General features: G+C 47.3%; 1 protein-coding gene across 4 annotated transcripts in view; it reads right to left on the bottom strand.

Moving 5' to 3' along the window:
* ADGRB1 (adhesion G protein-coupled receptor B1) overlaps nucleotides 1–20,496 on the bottom strand; it is a 286,873-nt gene that overhangs the window by 77,021 nt on the left and 189,356 nt on the right. For all 4 annotated transcript variants that reach the window (XM_075085936.1, XM_075085937.1, XM_075085938.1 and 1 more), the window contains exon 18: nucleotides 13,731–13,872. In XM_075085936.1, coding sequence (XP_074942037.1) covers nucleotides 13,731–13,872 — 142 coding nt within the window. The remainder of the gene's footprint in view (nucleotides 1–13,730; nucleotides 13,873–20,496) is intronic.

Genomic DNA, 20,496 nt, shown 5'->3' with positions numbered 1-20,496 from the left:
ATTCTTGTGGGTGTTGCTCCCTTCTCCCAAGTTACTAGCGATAAAACAAGAGGAAATGGCTTCAAGCTGCATCAGGGGAGGTTTAGATTGGATATTAGGAAAAATTTCTTCACTGAAAGAGTGGTCAGGCATTGGAACAGGCTGCCCAGAGAGGTGGGGGAGTCACCATCCCTGGAGGTATTTAAAAGACATGTAGACATGGCACTTCAGGGCATGCTTTAGGGGAGACACGGTAGTGTTGGATTGAAGGTTGAACTTGATGATCCTAGAGGTCTTTTCCAACCTTAATGATTCTATGATGCTATGATTCTTGCACTAATTGCAAGACAGGGAGAGAAGAAGAGCAGGACACAAGCTCTTTTTAGTGGACCCCAAAATATGGACAGTAGCAGGAATGTAGTGAAGGCAGGATTGGGCCTCAGCTGAAGGGAGATATTTTGGTGGGTCACCGTTATCAGAGGGACTACAGGGTTCACGCAACTCAAAGCAGAGGAGCAGAGAAGAAGCAACAAGCCATTTTTTCATAGAATCACAGAATGGTTTGGGTTGGAAGTGACCTTTAAAGGTCATCTAGTCCAACCTCCGGGCCATGGGCAGGGACAGCTTTCACTAGATCAGGTTGCTGAAAGCCCCGTCCAACCTGCCTTAGAGCACTCCCAATGATGGGGCAGTCACAACTTCTCTGGGCAACCTGGTCTTGTGTCTCACCACCCTCACTGCAAAAAATTTCTTCCTTATATCAAATTTAAAACTACCCTGTTTCATTTTATAACCATTGTCCCTTGTTCTGTCACTACAGACACTGGTGTTGGGGACCGGACGTTGGCTAGCAGCTAAGCACTACGCAGTTGCTCACTTATTCCCCCTGCAGAAGGATAGGTGGGGAGAAAGAGAAGGGTAATAGTGCAAAAGCTTGTGGGTTTGTGATAAAGACAGTGTAATAATGAATAAAAAAAAAAAAAACAAACAAAAAAAAGGAGGGGAAAACCTAATAAAGACTGGGGGGAAAAAACAGAACCCAAGAAAAACAAGTGATGCAAAGGAAACCAATTGCCCCCTACCAAGCAACCAATGCCCAGCCAGTCCCTGAGCAATGGCAGCCCCCACCAACCTTCGACCCCCCAGTTTTATTGTTGATCATGATGTCATATGGTATGGAATATCCCTTTGGTCAGTCGGCGTCAGCTTTCCCAGCCGTGTCCCCTCCCAACTTCTTCTGAACCCCCAGCCTTCTCACTGGTGGGCAGTCTGAGGAGCAGAAAAGGCTTTGACTCTGTGTAAGCGCTGCTCAGCAGTGACGGAAACATCACTGTGTTATCAACACTGTTTTCAGCACAAATCCAAAACACAGCCCCATTTAAGCTACCATGGAGAAATTTACTCGCTTCCAAACAAAACCTTGTAAAGTCTTTCTCCATCTTTCTTATACCACTCTATTTATTGAAAGGCCACAATAAGGTCTCTCCAGAGCCTTCTCTTCTCCCTCTTCTAACCTCTGAGGAGGACTTTGAGATCCCTGCATGAAGATCACTTAGTGGCGTCATTAATAAAATAATCCCTTCACATCTTCCTTCTGGAACAACCCAACATCCTTCCCAGCCCATGTCTTTGCAAGACAAGTCCAGAGGATTACCACCTCGTTTTGCTTCCTTTGTATCACAACTACAAGCTTCTCATGTCAAAGCTGATCGTAACCCATTATCAGGAACACATTTGTGGAGCTGAAGGCCCCTTTTATGTAATTTGGCCGGTCTAACAGGCTATTCCATGCAATTACAGTACACAAAAATCACCCGGAGAGACATTTTAATGTGCTACTATTTATTAACAATTGCTAACTCTTCACTCGATATTGAGTCTGCTCTCAAGATACAACATGGCAATCTGCGTTTAGTAAACAGCCTTGATGAAGCTTTCAGGGCAGAGGAGTGGTCACGCAGCCACTCGTTAATGCGAACTGTCAGGATAATTTCCTTCAGGCTGGCCGGGAATTACAGGAGTTAACGGTACGCATTATGTACCTGCCAGTCGTCAACGCCACGGTCAGCTTGCTGCTTCTCTTTGAACTACAAGACTGCACTCTCAGTGCCTCAATTTCCAGTCCTGATATCAAGGAGGACTAGATCAGGCTCATATTAACTCTAAGGACCACTCTCCTCCTGCCCAGCCAGCTCTTACCAAACATTTTCACTAAACAGCCCACTGTCATTATTTAAAAGACACTATGCTTTATTCCCTTACTGCCCCTTTCCCATTGCACTTCTCCTGGCCAAGATACTGAAACGGGGCTTTGATGAGTAGCCGTGAGCCACTCTGCACCCCTCTGCGAGCTGTGGTTTGGGAACCAGCGTGCCGAGCAAGGGGACCACAAGTGAGGCGAGCGGGGGGTCTATTCCCAGCTTGCCTACAGGTCAACTGTGCACGTGTGTCTCCATCATTTAAGGCAATCTTTTCAAAGACCTCTCAACTGATCTGCTTTAGATTGCAAACACCAGCCTTAACTTGTCGGGGCCCTATTTTGACCCCCTGAAAATGGAAAAGAAAAATGCTTCTCTCAATCTCTCTTCCAAAGCTTAATTCATCTTATATTTCTGATACGTGTGAATGCCTTAGGGGGTTCCTAGGGCTATGTCAGGACAATCAAGCACCAGCATCTCATTCTCTGCTATGCAATATGAACATGGGGTGGTATGGAGAAGAGAGAGGAGAGAGTTTTGGCTTAACTCTTTGTGAGCTGGCCAGATGGAGTGTCTGGTTTTTAAATCTTTGTTTTTCATGCATATGGTAAGACTTGCTCTGTTTCAGCTTTTCCCTTCAAAGCATGTTGAAGAGAAGATAGAATAATTTTCCACAATAAAGCTGGTAATAATCAAAATGGTCTATTCCTCTACAGGTACATGCTTTTTGCTTCTGCGACAAGAGGCAGAAGCGAACTTTAGTCAGATTGTGCAGTACCACAGTCACAGGCACAGCGTTAAGCAGCAAACCTCTATCTTGCTATGTCAGTTCTGGAAAACAAAATGGTCCAGGACCCACTCCATTGCCCTGAGGTGAAGTGATCCAGTATAGATAATATTCATACAAACTCACTGTTCAAAACAGAAGGGTCTTGTCCATACTGCCTAGTGAAACATTCATGGACCATATCATCCTCTGGACCACAGCTGGATATTGCTAGTTGGCAGAAGCCAAGACACAGCTGGGGAGCATTATAACAATTAAACAGTAGGGACAAGTACAGGACAGTGCTAGAGCTTTTGCCATGGAATTTATTGTTATTAATATTATTATTATTACTATTACTAGCATTATTTTACGGTATGGCCATATGCTCTAACTACATTAAAAATGAGCCTTCTTTACTGCTCCTTTCTGCCTGGGATTGTCCCTTCCCTGTACTACACAAAGGATAAACAGTTCAAAGCCCATAACTGATACACAAGGTGGTCCTCGTATTACCTGTCTTGTCCTGGTTTCACAAGTGACCCCTGCTCTCTAGCAACTTTGCAGCAGCAGTGCTGAGCACCTTGCAGGGAAATGTGGTGAGATTTACAGCCAGTTAAAATAAAATAACTCCATGGCAGACTGGGAATGGAAAATGAGGGTGGAATCCAGACTGTGTTTACCCTGACTTAAGCAGTGTTTTGGTTCCATGCCAGGTGATAGCATTTCACCAAATTATTCCAAAACAGCCCACTGTTTGTTTTACTTTATCAGTGTCGTGCTGATGAGTGACACCGGACTGACAGCTCTCCCCACAGCATGGGCCACGCACGCCTCCCCCATGCCTGCACATCCTGCCCTTGGGAGAGACCCAACTGAGGAGCAGGGGAACACCTGAGGCCACGGTGCCTGGAGGAAGACTTCTGCCAAAGATGCTCATATCATCCTGCTGTCTACCACCATGGAGAAGAAATGTCTGTCTTCCCTTTCCTGTTCTAACATCCTTGCTGGTGGAAGACCAATCCTTTTGCAGATGTGATTCCTCTCCTGTATGACCCAGGCAGAGCTCCCCATCTCTCACTGTTCAACCACTGAATCACAGAATCATAGAATCATTAAGGGTGGAAAAGACCTCTAGGGTCATCAAGTGCAACGATCAACTCAACACTACTGTGGTTCCTAAATCGTCCCCCGAAGCGCTGCGTCTACAAGTCTTTTAAATACCTCCAGGGATGGTGACTCTCCCACCTCTCTGGGCAGCCTGTGCCAATGCCTGACCACTCTTTCAGTGAAGAAATTTTTCCTAATATCCAATCTAAACCTCCCCTGATGCAGCTTGAAGATCCCTGCACTGGCAACGGCTCCTGACCTGAACTAGGGCTAAATGAAGAACCCTGAAGTGAAAGATGTCTCCAGCTCATTGTCAGTTCTCAGAGGCTTTCAGGGGCTCCCTGGCTAGAGCTCGCCTCTGAAAAGGAGATGAAGGGATTTCTGCCATTTAGCAGATGATCTGTACACTCTTATGATGATAAGAACTGCTTTATTCCCATTGCAATCTGAAAAGCCCATGGGATACAGCATGTTTCCGCCCACCCAGTGCAATACACAGCTGGTTACTGGGGAGTTACTGGTGTTAATTCCCTCTACATGGAACAGTGCTCTTAAAGCAGCACTCAAGGAATGAGCTTCTGGATCCGATGCCCATCTCATTCACAGCTCAGTGATTGGGAAGTAAAATTGTAACAGCCCCTGGATTTACAACTGTACCAAGTTGATATAAACAAAATCAAAACTGGCCCCAGTAGTAGGATATTCCCCATCTGGGGAATGGCTGACATGATCACTGTATTTAAAAGAGCAAAAAAGAACAATTTGTCATGAAAAATGAAAGCATTGTCTTGCTTGTGGGAAAAGAGCAGAGTCATTTTGCTTTCACGGATTTATTGAATATAGTATCTGTATCCTTTTGGTTAGTAGGGCAGGTAGCTAGTGAGCACTCGAGCTGCAGACTTAGTTTTGACTGACCATTATCATGCACAGCATCATCCCAGTTTCCTGATTGGACAGTCCTAACATTAAGAGGGAACTCAAGCTCAAATATTGATAATTACAAGTCTGACATTTGTTTTCCATGCATATTACCCTTTTTTTTTGCTTAAGGATTGCCATTCCTACCAAAATATTGCCAGTAGGTTTGTCCACTCAGCTATTCATAGACAGTAGAAGGATGAAGAGCACAATCCTTTCAGAAACTGATTCAATTTTGCTTTAAATAAATAGACATTTGTTGTAAAAAAGTAGTAATGACTTAATTTCCATGTCTCACATGGTAGCGATTCAGGGGCAACCTTAGCCTTTAGGCAGGGCACAACAGGGCTCAGTGGTGAAGCAACTTGTCAAAATTACCTAAAAAGGGCTTTTCCAGGCCACAGTACTATGGAGGTGGGTGCAGAATGATATTAGGCAGACAAGCAATGTTCAACAGTTCGACTGACTCTTCAAACACAACGTGCTTAGTCCTTGAAGTAGCTTTGAAAAGGAAGATAATCCCGTTTAGCACTAATGCGCTGACTCCCACCCCGATGAGCCCATGAAACCCAGCCTCCATCACCCACTTGTTACCATTTCCAAACAAGCGCCTTTGTGATGTCTCCCACGCCGTCCTCTGCCTTGGGAGAAGCTACCCGAAAAACACCTAGAAAGCTACCCAGTGCTCTTGCTTTAAACCTCTCTTTAAAACATCGCATCGGTGCAATGCCTACAAAACAGTCCTGACAGCGGCAGATGTGCCATGACTTACTGCCGATCGCGATGACTAATGCCCTGGTGCTGTTTACATGTGCCCTCACATCCACCCGTATCCAAGCATCCTTGTGTTTCAGCTGGAGATTTCAGCCATATTTCACCTATTTTGGGTCGGGGTGGCTTTGTGGCTCACTCATTCAGCGCTGAGTGTGTTGCTGAAGTTGTACTCCATAGGTAAGCCTCCCAGGTGATGCGGTGGTCCAAACAATACGTGCCCTAACCCACCAGAGCTTCCCCATCTGCCTCCATCCTGCTTCTCCGCCTCCCAGCAATGTGCCACATCTCTGACAGATTTCTCTCTCACATAGCAAGAAGCAGCCACAAAGGTGATCTGGTTTGTAGAATTACAGGCAAGAGGGCATGAAAAGACCTGACAAGCTCAGCTCACCCATTCGCCTGCCTCCAAGACATCTCAACCATCCCCAGCCTGTTCAAGAAAACCTTTGCTGATGAAGGCTAGGCTCTCACTGCTTCGCTATCCCTGCAGCCAGGTTTTCCCCTGTGCCTAAATTAAACCTCTCTCACTGCAATTTGAGTCCGATCCCCAGAAGACACAGAAAGCTGATTACTCCCTTTCCACAGCTACCTTCTACCCATTTGAAGGCTATTATCCTCTTTGCCTCAGTCTTTTCTCCTTGAGAAAAGAGTCAAGCCGCCTCACAGAGCTCACCTCCACTCGCCAGCAGCGTGGAGGTACCACACCAAACATCTCTGACACACCATCCTCTCCCACAGACATACACACTCCCACACTCACGTACCGTACCAGTCATCCTGCCTGAACACAAGAGCAGAGCAACCCGGAGAGGAACTGCTCACCTGCTTTGTTCACATTTCTGGCCCTCGATAGCTCAAATCTGCACACACTGAGTCTGAGAGCTGCTTTTGGAGCTCTTAGGAAAGGGGAAAGTGGGAACTGGGAAGACCCTGGTGTCTTGGCTTAAATCCACACCTCCTTTAACAGAGCAGTAAGCTGTGGCTGGGTAATAGGGCAGCTGTCACACTTGCTAAGCTGCCTTCATGGCAACAAGCCATTAAGCACTGCAGCTCAAAATAAGCACCAAACCCCTCAGGAACGCCTGGACACGCAGTATCCCAGACGCGCACGGTGAATCTTTAATTTCAGCTGAAGACAAGGGACTAACCTCAATCCTGGTCTGCTCGCGGGGTCACTTGGTTAATGCCAATGCTGCTCTTGCCTTTACACCAAAGGGTGAATTTGGCTCGGTATTACTCACGCTGAAGCATTGAATCCCACAACGGTTTTAAGCTCCCAGCCACTTGATCGTGTTCTTCTCCCACGTCCCCTTCAGATGAAGAGATACAGGGTGATGCAGCATTTGCCTGCAGAAGAGTCACTGCCAGGGTTGTGCGGAGCTCGCTGGCTTCGGCTCGCGGGGGAAGAGCTGCAGACCCACGCTGCTGCAATCCCACCAGCTGGAGTTTTGTCCTGAGTTAAAGACCTGAGTGAACCCACAAGCGTGGAGCAGAAACTCAGCGGAGGAAAGCTGTCAGCTGTGAATATCTACTGAACTATCCGCTGGATCGACAGACAGCTGAATCTGCAGACAGCCGCGAAGGAGGTGGGATGCTGGATGACTGCTTATTATGCTGAGCCAAATCCTCCTATTATTACCTTGTGTGCTACCTGCCTTTTTTAAATATATTCAAGTGTTGCCTCTCCTAGAAGCACAGAACTGGAAGGGATTTCCTACCACACTCGTCTCTGATTCCTTTCCTATATATGTTCAAACACCAATTGCTTATTTGCAACAGGATCCCTTCTTAGATATCTGTGTACAGCATAAAACAACAGCAATTGCCATTCAAATCTCCCACCAAAATAACAAACCCAGGGTTCCTTTGCTCCCAGGTACCTGGAGAGCATCACAAGGTCTATCAGTAACCCCCTTCCTCTAAAAACCCAACATAAATCATCCATACATTGACTCCTCTCCAAACTCAGATGAGATTTAGCCCAGATTCACTCTTCAATGCCTGCTGACAGACTTCAGGCCAGTGATGACAGAGCAAACATTTAAAAGCAAGTGACTTCCAGCAAAGCGGCAACGTAGGATCACAATTCAGCCCCCTCTGCTAAAAGGCCACATTTGGAAAATAATGCAATTTTTTAAGAGGGAGCTGGACTGTGCGTTGGCCCGTTTGGTCATGGAAGGGCATCACACGTCCTCTTTACTTCCTATTCATATTATGAGAGAGAGCAGGAGGGGAAAACTGTCTGCCCAGCTGGTTTGTACTCTATCTTCTCCATGCTATCAACACCTGCTGAAACTCAGGGGGACTACACTGGGTTTAGTGAAAAGAGCATCCCTGCTGAGCAAAGGCAAGACAAGCCTGTGATTTGCAGAATCACAGCCTGCTCCTACAGGCTGCCACAGACCTTAGGGAAAGGTACCCCTGAGAAAACACAGCCGTTGCTCCTGCTGTGGAGCAGGAGATGGGCGAACCCCAGTGATCCCCAGCAGCACTGACACCATAACCTTCCCCAATTTCAGCACGAAGCTCTCCTGAGATGCACAGGAGTCCAGCTGGAGTGTCCCTTAGTCAGTCCCACTTTGGCCTCTCCATAACTGGGGAGAGTCCAGCGGTAAGAGCACAAATCCTCAGGAAATATTAGGAAATGCTTCCAGTTTAAGGGCTCCACAGCAAGAGGCACAATCAACTCCTGAGAGACTCTCTAGGTGCAGCAGCATCCCAGAGAGGAGAGGGTGATTGCAGGAAGAGGTGCCAATGGCACAAGCGCAGGAGGTTTGCAGAGGATTTGGACCTCAAAAGCCCAAATGTTTGCAGCTCAGCAATGTTCGCCCTGGCACAGCTCTTGCTAACCGAGCAAACGGAGGCTCCTAATGCTCTGTCAGGGAAATGACAGCACTTGGTGCTTTCTGTAGCACCCTTCAGGCTTGGGTCACTGTGCAACTATGGATGCACACAGCCTGGGATGTCACCTGCAAGGGTGCTGCAGCTGGAGAAATAGAAAACAACGAAGTGATTAGCCCAAGGTCGCAATTTCACTTACAGGCACAGAAACAGCTCTCAGTCCTGTAGCGTAGCCAAAACACCCAGATACACTAGTTTAATAAACTCTTTCCTAGGCTCCCTGTACAAACTGGCAGTAGTTTTATGCCTTAAGACTTCGAGCTGGGCAAAACCGAGAACTTCTCTTCAACAAAAAAGTCCAACTTCTGAATCAAAGAGTTAATATTGCAGGAGAAGCAGCATCCTTATTAATGAAACCTGAAAAATATTGCAAACGTGAGAACTGGCTGTCCTCAAGGTATGCAAGAGGCTTTGTTCTTATCCAGACTACAAATCTCACATGATAAATGATGGTAGAATATAAATGTTAAAACATTAATCTCCAAATAAACTGCTCTGGTCTTCTCTAAGTGAAACACTGCTACAATTTTCCATCAAAATGTTGTCAGAACTGCTACACCCTTACAAAATATTTTAATTCATTAACATCAACATTTTTCCCGGGGAAAAGCACGCTGCTGGAAAACCTGGTTTGACTCCCTGTGCCCTACAGAGTTTTAGGACTTTGAAATAACCCATCCTGTGTCCGCGCACTCTCCCTGAAGTACACAGACCTCCGCTAGCACAGGGCAATCTTTTCAGAGGGAAGATCTTCAAGATACAGCAAGATCACACCAGACCTGCATGTTGATTCCCTTCCCACAGCGTGCTCTGCCAGGATGTACGCTGAAAGTCTACTCTCCAAGCTTTGTTATCATCTCCCCAGGGCAAAAAGGATTTCTTCTCCTCTGCTGCACACACAACATTGGGATGTTTTCAGGAAAAGAAAGTAAATGTTGTGAGTCGAGAGAGGAGCTCAGAAGCTGTTGTCCCTTTGGGTAGGAAGCACACCACAAAGGGTGCCTTGCCTTCGTGCAAATTGGAGATAACAATGAGCAAAACCTCTTGCAACATCCTGCAATATCGTAGGGTCAGGGCTGCTCACTGCGTGCGCTCACCTGCCTTGCCAGCACGCTTCCAAGTCAGCTCTGTAGTTTGGTCTGCTACAACAAACCCCACAAAAATACGCAGGTGTTGTGCTGCCCTTGCGGCTACTCATCTGCCTGTCAGTAAATGCCATCGTGGAGACAAGATGTCCAAAAAATTCAGCACGGACACAGTAAACTCAGCATTCGTACAAGGTCTTGCCACCAGCACCTTTTAACCTTCCCTAACACTAGAAATGAGAGCAGAGCTCGGATGCCCAATTCTGATCAGCCTCGTCTCTGCAGATGAGGCGAGTCAGGAGGGGGAGAGAGAGCGGAGATACATTTGTGCAGTCCTACTATGGTCCTAAGTGCTGTAAGAACCAATCTTTAAAGCTTGATTGACTTTATAAAGGGCAGTCATGAGCTGGTAGGCAGAAAAGACAACATGAGCCAAACTCAAACAAGACAACCAAAGAATGAAAGGCTTTCTTGCGCATCCTCAGGCTCCCGCTCTCATCCTGCCCATCTCCAAGAAATTGCCAAGACTGGGAAGAAATACTGCAAAAAACACCACCACAAGACTCTTTATAAGCCTGACCATGGTTTGCAAAGGTATAGTTCAAACACTTGGCTCTGCAAATTCCTCTTGCCCTTGTTCTCTCTTAGCACTGCTATTATGCAGGTGTAGCATCAGAGCATGTCAATACCATTGCTCTACTAAGCCAGGCACAGTATAATTCTAAAACGAAAAGACAGCTCTAAAAAGCTTGTCTGTGTTCCTTAATTTAAGAGGTTTTAATCTTTCATGACGGTCAAACAGCAATGCTGCTGAAACAGTTCGAGAGGCTGCCTCTGTCTAACTGAAATAGGAGGGTTCAATGGAAATTAGGTCCAGAGAACGAGACATGTTTGAACTCCAGCTTTTGAGCTGGATCTGAACAGCTCCATCATGTTTTAAGAACGTCTGTCTCCAAAACGGATTCAAAACACAACACTTTCAGCCTCTAGCTTCATTGAAATCAAGGAAAACTGCTTCCTTTCCCTGCCACATGAGTAACTCTCAGGGCCCAGCCCGCAGAAACTGTCCTTGGCAAGTCCAAACTGGCTGCCTGGGCAGCAACACTCATCCCCCACAAGCCTTTCCTGGTCCTTTTTCACTGCAAAGAAGCTGTGCCCATACCAGGGTTACAAATATTTCAAACTGCCAGGGCCAAAGACTCCAGAAGGGAGATTTATAGCAATAAATAATATTAATGACACAGGCGGACGGAGCTTCTTGTCCAGAAAGCTCCAAAGGCACATGAAAAACTGCACTATAAATGTCACCACCGCAGACACCAACGATGACGAGATGCCACCTCTGGGGAAGGGAGGCAGCGTGGGCTTGCTCAGAATGACACTCAGTCAGGAAACCGAGGATGGTACCACGAGGCCCTGCGTGAGCAACGCTCCACAGCATCAACAAACCCTGGGCTTTGCTTAGTGTTACTCGAGAGGTAGGCATTAACTCAGGCACTAACCAGGCCCTGCCTTTCCTCCCAGCATGGCCAAAGGGCTCGTCCTGATGCTCATGAGTTGACTCCAGGCTCGGAAGAAACAAGTTGTGAAAATATAACCCAACCAGCAGCCAGCAGATTTGGAAAGAGGATGAAGGAAGCAATTTTAGGCCTAAATCTCAAAGGACCAGATGAGTGGTTAGTTGCAGATATAATAAAACATGCCTAGGGGGAGGAAGCTGCATCCTCCTGCAGCCAAGACCACTCTCAGATGCAAAAATACTTGCACTGATGATAAAGGGCTTACACCAACCCTGTGTTATCCAGATAACACTCCAAACACCTAGAGCTGAGGGAGTAGCAGTATCTGGCCACTTCAAATTAACCATTTTTTTTCCTAGCTGCTTAGTTAAATAATACCAAGCACTATGTGAACATAAAGACTTAGCCCTCCATGAGAGAAACTTCTGCTTTAGACAAGGCAAAGACTTCTTTCTCTCTTCCCACACTGCCTGGTCCTCTGCCAGAAGAAGGGTGAGCAGAGGACCTTCACCAGCACCTCAGCTGCACACCTGGGCTGGCTTCATTTCAGGATTTGCCTTACAAGTATTCCTGCAGCGGAAATCACAATTTATTTTCCCCAACCATGCAGCCTCCCTAAAATTTGTCAGGACAGGATTGCTTGCAACAACAGCACAATCCTTCCCGCATGGGACAAGGCTCACCCATTAATCATCCTGGTGGTGATCACAACCTCTGGAGCCAGACACTTAAGCTGCTGTAGCTTGGGTTAAAGGGTGAAGCCTTGCTGCTGGCAGGACACAGCCCTGCAGTCTCTTAGGACAAGCACAGAGCAGCAGGGAACAGAGCTGCAGATGGGTCCTGGCTGGCTCACCTGAGCTCAGCCTGGCCACCTCGGGAAGGCTGGGTACCACTCCTGGAAAGAACTAGCTCAGCAGACTACCTCCCTGCCCGCTTAGTTCCACACAGATCCCAGCCTGCCTGGCAGGAAGACAAGAGAAACAATGACCCATGGAAGAAGATGGGTGCAGGGATGTCAGCATCAATGCAACCAGCTCCTTCCAGCCCCCTTCCAAGCAGGAGCCTAGGCCTGATCCTACCTCTGAGCATCCTTCAACCAGCACCATCTCTGCCGAGACCAAAAGCTCGGTGCCTCTCACAAGACGACCCCGACAGTGGCTCTACGTGACACCCCAGAGCCCATTTCACGGCACTGTAGTGGCTGGGCCTGCACGGGGCCTGGGCAAACACAACCAACGCTGTGTCTTTAAAACCACTTCAGTGCAGATGTTGTTTCCATGGTAACTAGTGGACCAAATACATTAGTGTTTCTAATAATAAACCAAACCTTCATCTTGGAAAATGTGATCCCCCCTCCCCTTTACCACCATCACTCTTCTTTTCTTCCTTTCCCCTCCCCTTTTGCTGAATTAAGCCAGCGTTTAACAAGCAAGGCATAATTAGTAAATAATTGCAAGGGCCCAGTAACTCCCAGTGCCCAGGCAGATGGAGAAGTGCTGGGTGGATGTGAGGGGGGGGGGGGGGGCTTTGCTCTATGAACCTGGGAACTGTCCAAAAAGGGATGAACTACTTAAAAAAGAAAAGAAAAAAAAAATTAAAAGTACAAGGTGGAAGAGAGGAGCCTGCAAAGCCCCTTTTGACCACCCCGGTGTCGCCTTTGGTGCCCTGGCACCCACCCCACTCTCCGACTCAGGGTGCAGCCGCCTGGTGATAATTTCTAGGAATCTCAGACTTTTTTTTCCTTCCCGGAGGCTCCGTCCGAGAAGCGGCACCGGCTTCGTGTCACCGACAGCGGCCGAAACTTCGCAACTCCTCCACTCCACATTCCCCTATTCCGGAGTGGGGAGACACACACACGCCCCCCCCCCCCCCAAAAAAGAGTGGGGTAGCGAGAAGGACCCCGAGGCAAGGAGGGGGACACGAGGGAGCTGCGGGGCCGGGGAGGGGAGGGAGGCAGCACGGGGCGATTCCTCCCCTCAGAAATAAGACACGTGCGATGATTTCGTGCGTGGGGAGCCCACGGGAGCGAACACGCCCGGCAGGGGTTGGTCACCCCCACGTTTAGCGGTATTCGTATTCAAACGCACAGCGCAGGGATGGAGGGATGGGAGGAAGGGGGGGGGAAGCAGCGTAGCAGCAGCCCCAATATGTGTGTGCCTGTGTCCCCCACGCCAAGCTGCGGTCAGGGTCGGGGCGGGGGGGAGGAAGGGAAGAGGAAGGACGGAGGGGAAGGGGGAGGGTGATGCAAAGCCTCACGGTGTGTCGCTACGGTCCCGGCGACACCGGACTGCAGCAGGGCTCGGGGCTGTCCCCGGCGCCCCTTCGCGCAGGTACGCGGTACCCGAAAGCCGCACGCCGAGGATGCTCCGCTCCATCCCGTTCGCGTCCCCTTCCCTCCCTCTTTATTTTCCCCCGTTCTCTCTGTGTCCCCCCACTCCCCACCTCTCCCCTCTGCTCCTCCCTCCGCGGCGGGACTCACCATGTCGGGGCTGAGCTGGGCTAAGATGGCGAAGGCGGAGAGCCGGTCACACAGGCACTTAGTCCGGGAGGCGTCGAGCGGGACCGTTCGGCAGCCGCGCCAGGACCAGGCGCCGGGCGGGGAGGCGGAGGCGGAGGCTCTGCTGGAGGGAGGGACGGGGCGGCGGAGCGGGGAGAAGAGGGAGAGCGGCCGTCAGGGCGGGCGAGGAGCGGGCACCGCGCCCCCCGCCGCCTCCCCATCCCCCCACCCACCCCACCCCCCTGCCGGCCACCCCCGCCACCACCACCACCACCACCCCCCATCCCACCACCACCACCCCCCCCCCGGTCCTGGATCTCCAAGTCCTGGTCCTGGTCTTGGTCTGCCCTCGGTTCCCCCGCCCCGCTTTGACCCTTCCATCGCCCCCCACGCATGTAAAAGTCTCCCTCCACCCCCCTGGGGCTGCTCTGCCTCACTCTCCCCATACACACCTCCCTAACCCCCACAGCTCACATACCCCGTGTATGCACACATAACCCTATAGCCTTGTCCCGCACACCCACTATGTGGATACAGAACCCTATAGCCGTGTGACATACACCCCATATAAGGCTGCTTAACCCTATAGCCCTGTCCCACGTATCCCATAGATGGATGCATAACCTTAAGACCTTGTCCCACACACCCACTATGTAGATGTAGAATTCTGTAGCCCTGTGACACACACTCCACATATAAATAAATAATCCTATATCCCTGTCCCACACATCCCGTACACACCTCCCTGACCCTATAGCCCTGTCCCACACATCCCATATACACCTCCCTAACACTATAGCCCTGTCCCACACATCCCATATACACCTCCCTAACCCTATAGCCCTGTCCCACACATCCCATATATGGATGCATAACCCTATAGACCTGGTCCACAGACCTAATACACACCTCGATCCCCCCGTAGCACTGTCCCTCACCCCATATACCCCCCTCACCCCTGTCCCCCACCCCATATAGACATGTCCGCCCCCCATATAGACCTCCCCCAGCCACACGATCTCCACAGGGTACTGCACCCCTCCACTCCCCCACACCAATCACCCCAGTACGTGACTCCATGCCCCCTCCACACCTTCCTCACTCCCCCACAGCCCCCCTCAATTACTCCATAGGCACCAGCCCCTCCTCCTCCCCACCTCCCCCAGCTGTCCTTCACCCCTCCCCCTTGTCCTCTGCAGCTATCTGGGGCCAGGGTCTCCATCGGCCATGACAAGACCCCCTTCAGTCCCCTCTTGCCACCAGAGCTCCAGGCAGGGCAGGGATGCCCCTGTTTCACAGCCAGAGGGACAGCATGAGATCAAGGGGACAGGGTCCTTGCTTTCTCATGGCATCCTTTCAGACTGGGGAAGAGCAGCAGAGTGGGGAAGGGGTCGTAGGTGGGAAAGGCTTCATGTGGAGTTGATCGTTGTCCTGCAGATGGGATGATTTCACTGGGAAATGTTATTGCAATCCCATCTTCATGTGAGCAGTAAGGGTTAAGGCAGGGAAAAGGGGTAACTCATGCTCTGCCTCGCTTGCTGAGGTACAGTCATCACCCAGAAAGCACAGTCATTTTCCACCCATTGCTTCTGCGTTTTGTCCACACCACTCTCCTGAAATGTGGCCGCGTACAGGGTGCAAACGCGGAGAGTAAGTGCAGAAATGCAATGGATGGGGAGAAGGTCAGGATCCATGCAGATACCCTGGACTTCACTGGAGCCTGGGACAGGTCGTGGAGGCAGAGCAAAAGGGCCATACGGCTCCACTGGAGGAACATGGGTGTAAGATGTCCCCTCTCCACATCTGACCATCCTCAGAAGAGGGGACCTAGGCACGACTGCCAGCAGCAAGCTCAAGGCAGCTCCAGATGGAGCCAAGCTGCTCAGCAGCCTTAGGTGTATCACAGATGGCCTGGACTTCTCTGTGCTGCTGACTCCAGCAGACCTGCCTGGAGTTGCACAGAAGTTTTTTGCAGGTCTTGACTCCGTGCACACACTGACATGTTCCTCATGCAATAAGACACTTGGGACTCACAACAAGACTCCCTCCACCTCCCTAACCACTCTGCAAGACAGTGGAGAGAATGGGCTGGGTACCAACAGGTTAGCAGAGCGTCAGCACATGCTGTTGATTCTGTTGTGATCACCTACTCGGGTTCAGCTTAACACATGACACTGAGCCTTCCTGAATTATCTCCATTTTGGTTTAAAGCACTTTTCATAGTAAAAAAAGAAAAGAAAAACAAAGCCAAACTAATTTTCCTGTAGAAGTTGTCAGCTTCACACAGTCCAGAAGAGTTTTCCTTCTGGCACCCATACAGGCTTTTCTAAATGTCTGGACCCTCCTGAATGGCCATCCAGCTGATGGGAGATAAATAAGTCTTCCCTGGATAGTCAGCTCTTCACATACTCTGCACTACATCACACCATCTCGTTGAGGCTCTTCAGGCACCGCTCTCCGGTCTCTCCCATGCACCTTCTGCAATTCACCAACACCCTTCTTGGAAAGGACTGAGAGATGCCAGGCCAGTCTCAGAGGGAATATGAATTTTGTGTTCTCCCCTATATGTACCACCTATATTTCCAAGAACTGCATTAGCCAGTCGTCCCGTTTATTCACTGTCACCAAGACAAATGCCCTGTTTATGATGTGTACAAATGATGACAAATGCTCAGACTCTACCAACCAGTTCTGAATTCTCATAGAAAGTATTAATTTAGCTTGACAAGATCTATTTTCCATAAGTTGATTGCTATTAATTTCACTGTTTTAATGAGCATGCTATTATTCAATTATAATCATAATATTACCCACAATCCCCTAATTTTTGGATCCCGTGTCAGATGGAGCGTTATTGTGCCTGAGACAGATGTGAGGTGGACGGCTCTGGAGCGAGGCTGTTGTGCTTACAGACACATGCTCCTCTCTCTGGATTTTAGGAACACTTCCACCCTTCTTTTACTAAAGAGCAATGATCCCCAATTAACCTTAGTCTGCTCTTTTAAAACTCCTGCATGCAGAATTACTCTGTCTTGTTTCTCTTAAAAATGTCTTACTTTATTAGATGATGTATAACATGTTTTCTAGCTGCTGGTGTAATGAAAAGTATTTCATTAGCCTGGGATGTAGATTAAGTAACCAGGCTCTCTTCCAATTACAGAATACAGGCATTTATTGAAATTTCTGCATTATTATAAATAAATCTGTCATTTCTAGCTAGCTAAACCAATACCATTAGGACTTATTTTGGTTTTAGTATACCCTAAATTTTCCTTTTTATTCATTTAAACCATCCTGAACAATAAAATTCTAACATCTTTTTTTTCTCTTATCTTTTTCAAGCTTTAAATCTTTATTGCTTGCTATCAATTTATCCTTTGTCCGTATCTCTACAACAGGTTTTACTTTCCCTCTGAAACAGACTGTTGTTGTTTTTGTAGATATTTGTTTGTCTTTGCTTGGCTATTTGTGGTTTTGTTTGTTTGTTTAGTTGGGTTTTTTAGTGCCCTCTGGTTATCTTTTTCATTTACGGGTTTGCAGGTACCTAGAAAAGTGCTCTTAAAAGGCCTCCTAATTATCCTTAACTTTTTCTGTTTAAGCAGGCTTTCACAACAAATAGACATGCTCAAAGCTAGCATTCCTAAAGCATCAAACATATGTACACCCCCTGTCCCCAAGCAATTCGAACTCTCTTGAAAAGTGTGAATACAATTGCTTTAACATCACTTTCAATCCTGAAGCCCAGCTTTACTCATTTTCCAGCTTTCAAAGTAGACTAGAACATGCATCAACAGAAATAACCTCATCCAAAAAGAAAAAAAAGGAAAAGAAAAGAGGGAAAAAAAAATCAGGAAGCCTACCAAAACAGGAAACCCCAGGGAAGGTATCCGAAAACAAATAACACTCTTTAGGTGCTGCTCCTGGTCTCACATTCTCATGGCAGAAAAGCTGACAGTACAGTGAATGCAATGTCAGAAAAAAGACTATCCAGGGCCAAAGCCACACTTGGCATGGTCTGACATCCATTTCTAGATGCACATACAGAAGGAGCACATAGCGATATCTGAGCCAAAAAGAAAATTAAAAAAAATAAAAAAATTATAATAACCACCCTTTGGTGTTATACGACCTGGTCTGATTCCTGCTTATTTATCCCGTTGGATTCAAAGAAATCAATTGAATCAAAGCCATCCAGTTTTTACTTTAAAAGCTACTATAAATCACATAAAGGATGGGTGTTATGGGACGTGCTGAGTCAGAAACTTGGTGTAAATCACCTCAGAATAAGTCCAATTATACCATTTAATAGAAAATGAAAATCTGGCCCTCATTACTACTGGTGATTATTAATTGGTTATTACCAGTTATTAACCTACTCAAATGCTGGGTGCTCCAAATAACATGTCCATTCCTCCTGTTTTAAGCGCCTCAGAAGAGTAACTCTTCTCTCCTCGTTTCCTCCCTCTTTGCAAATCTGCTTAACTACCTATTCTCTTTGCCCTGCAATCCTTTTGATACGAACAGAGGACTTTTGGGATGTGGCTTGGAGCTGGACTAGGGGAATGTATTAGCAGGTAGGAGGACACGCCAGAAGAGTCACTAGCCTCTTTTCACCGTCCACGTGCTACCATGCGGCAAGACGTAGGCTGAGCTCAGTCTTCAGAGTTAACAAGGGTTAACTGACACATCATCTAAAGGTTTGCTCTTTGCTTCACTCATGGCACTCGGGCTAGATGCCAGCGTTGCCTTATACCCAGTGCAGACATGGTATTATGACCCTTCATTCAGGCCTAGCTTCTGGATTTAGCCTGTGTTTCCTCATTTTAAAATTAATTTCTAGCCCACATGGTTGCTGAGAAACTCCTAAAAATGCATGACTCAGTTGCAGCTGGAAGGCTTCAAAATCACAGCTGTATGGATGTGAAATCTCATTAATAACACCGGTCTTGTGATTTTGGGTGGTCCCATTCACAGCTTCTGAACGTTTAAGCCTGTCCAGCAACATCTGCTGCAAACACATTCAATACTATTGAGAGAAACCTAATGGGGTCTCTCCATGGTCCATGGGAATCACATCTGGGGGAGTTTTGGTCTTGTTGGATGCAGATAGCTTCTTCCCAGACAAGGGGGTGTAGGTTCAGCCGGCAAATATTACCAAAAGCCTCATAGTTCAGGGCAAGCCTTCAAATCCTGAACGATTTGATCACTGAGTTTTGTAATATAAAGTTTGTTTCTCTGGGATCTGTTCAAATTACAAAGTAGGGATATTACCGAAAGGGCGTATTGTGTATGTGAATGTAAAATACTTTCATCGTGGGCCTGATTAAAAGCTTTACAAGGCAATGGGATATTAACAAACAGGTCCATAAGGGGAGGTACATGTATGTGTTTGTATGTGTGTGCCTGCATGTACTGGCTTCTGTAGATCAATACCTAGCCTTTATCTTCTCAGCAAAACCTTTGATTCTGCAGAAAAGTACACTCTGTTTGTAATGGAAAACCCATACTCACAGCTCAGTGGCAAAGAAAAAGAGCAGAATCTGAGTTATTCACAAATATTGAATCCAGGTACACTAGTAAGGAAGGAGAATTATTTCCAAGCGGTCTCAAGAGGGGAGGGAAGAAAGAGGAACTCTACTAAAGGGAAAACGTGGGCAGAATATTAGAGAACAGTGTAGTCAGAGAGATTGAAAGCCAGTCAAAGAGGAATTGTAGAAAATCCCAAACCGGACTAGTGTGAAAGACACCATACTGGAAGGCTTAGCAGGAAACCTGACAAGTTGGTTCGGTCTCTAATGTCTATGGTCAGATTTATCTCTAGTGTAATTCCAACGATGTTCCACAAGAAAATGTTCCACCAAATGTTACAACATGACTATGAACATTATTTAAGCACTTGATGGGAAAAAACAATTAAGCACCGCCTTGAAGATTTAAATAGGAGATAAGCACATGCTTAAGGACTTTGTTAAATAGAAATACTCTTCTATATAGGAATTGGCACAAATGGAGAGCCTTTGCTGTGGGAAGAGGCATGGATCAGAAAGAGGTTTTAAAAATGGGGTACATATTTGAGACTTAAATAATACAAAGGATCTCCAGTAGTTTCTTCCAACCTCAATGATTCTGTGGTTCTTTGATACTTCTTGCTTCACATGGGCTGTTCCCCCCTCGCTAACCAGGCAGGTCATGCAAGTGCTTGGCAGGGGTCCAGCTGGCAGATTGATTATTAATTTGGAGAACGAACCAGAGATGAAGTCAAAGTTAATCCTTTTTGTGGGATTCCCAAAAGCAATTTTCATTTCCAGCCAAAGGCTGCCCCAGAGCGCCTTTCAAACACTTTGGCTCTGCACTATAGCTGGGGACAAAAAACGTACAATCATTTTTCTGCAGCAAGTGTGTCAGAGTCACCGTTTCTGCACAACCTCAGGGTTGGATTAAAAAATTGACGGTTCCCAGGAAAAAGGGACATGAAAAAGTTTGCACATTTTATTAGAAAAAAAAGCTGATTAAAAAAAAACAACAGAGTCTTTGATTGACTGCTCAAACAGTCACAAAGGATCTTGTGCCAGATAGGTAAATAGTAAAATAAATTAAACACTAAGCTAAATATGGGCTAAAATCAATCTTTAACACTCTAGCTGCTCAGGAAGTTTTGGAAGCTGTCAGCGTCAAAGCAGTAGTCATGTCTTGCTTAGTTTAGACCTTCCTAAAAACTGAATAAGAGCTGCAAAACTGTTTCACAAGG

The sequence above is a fragment of the Phalacrocorax aristotelis genome, chromosome 2 (assembly GCF_949628215.1).
Source record: "Phalacrocorax aristotelis chromosome 2, bGulAri2.1, whole genome shotgun sequence".
In the NCBI taxonomy this organism is placed as follows: domain Eukaryota; kingdom Metazoa; phylum Chordata; class Aves; order Suliformes; family Phalacrocoracidae; genus Phalacrocorax; species Phalacrocorax aristotelis.
This window is presented reverse-complemented; position numbering and strand designations above follow the sequence as displayed.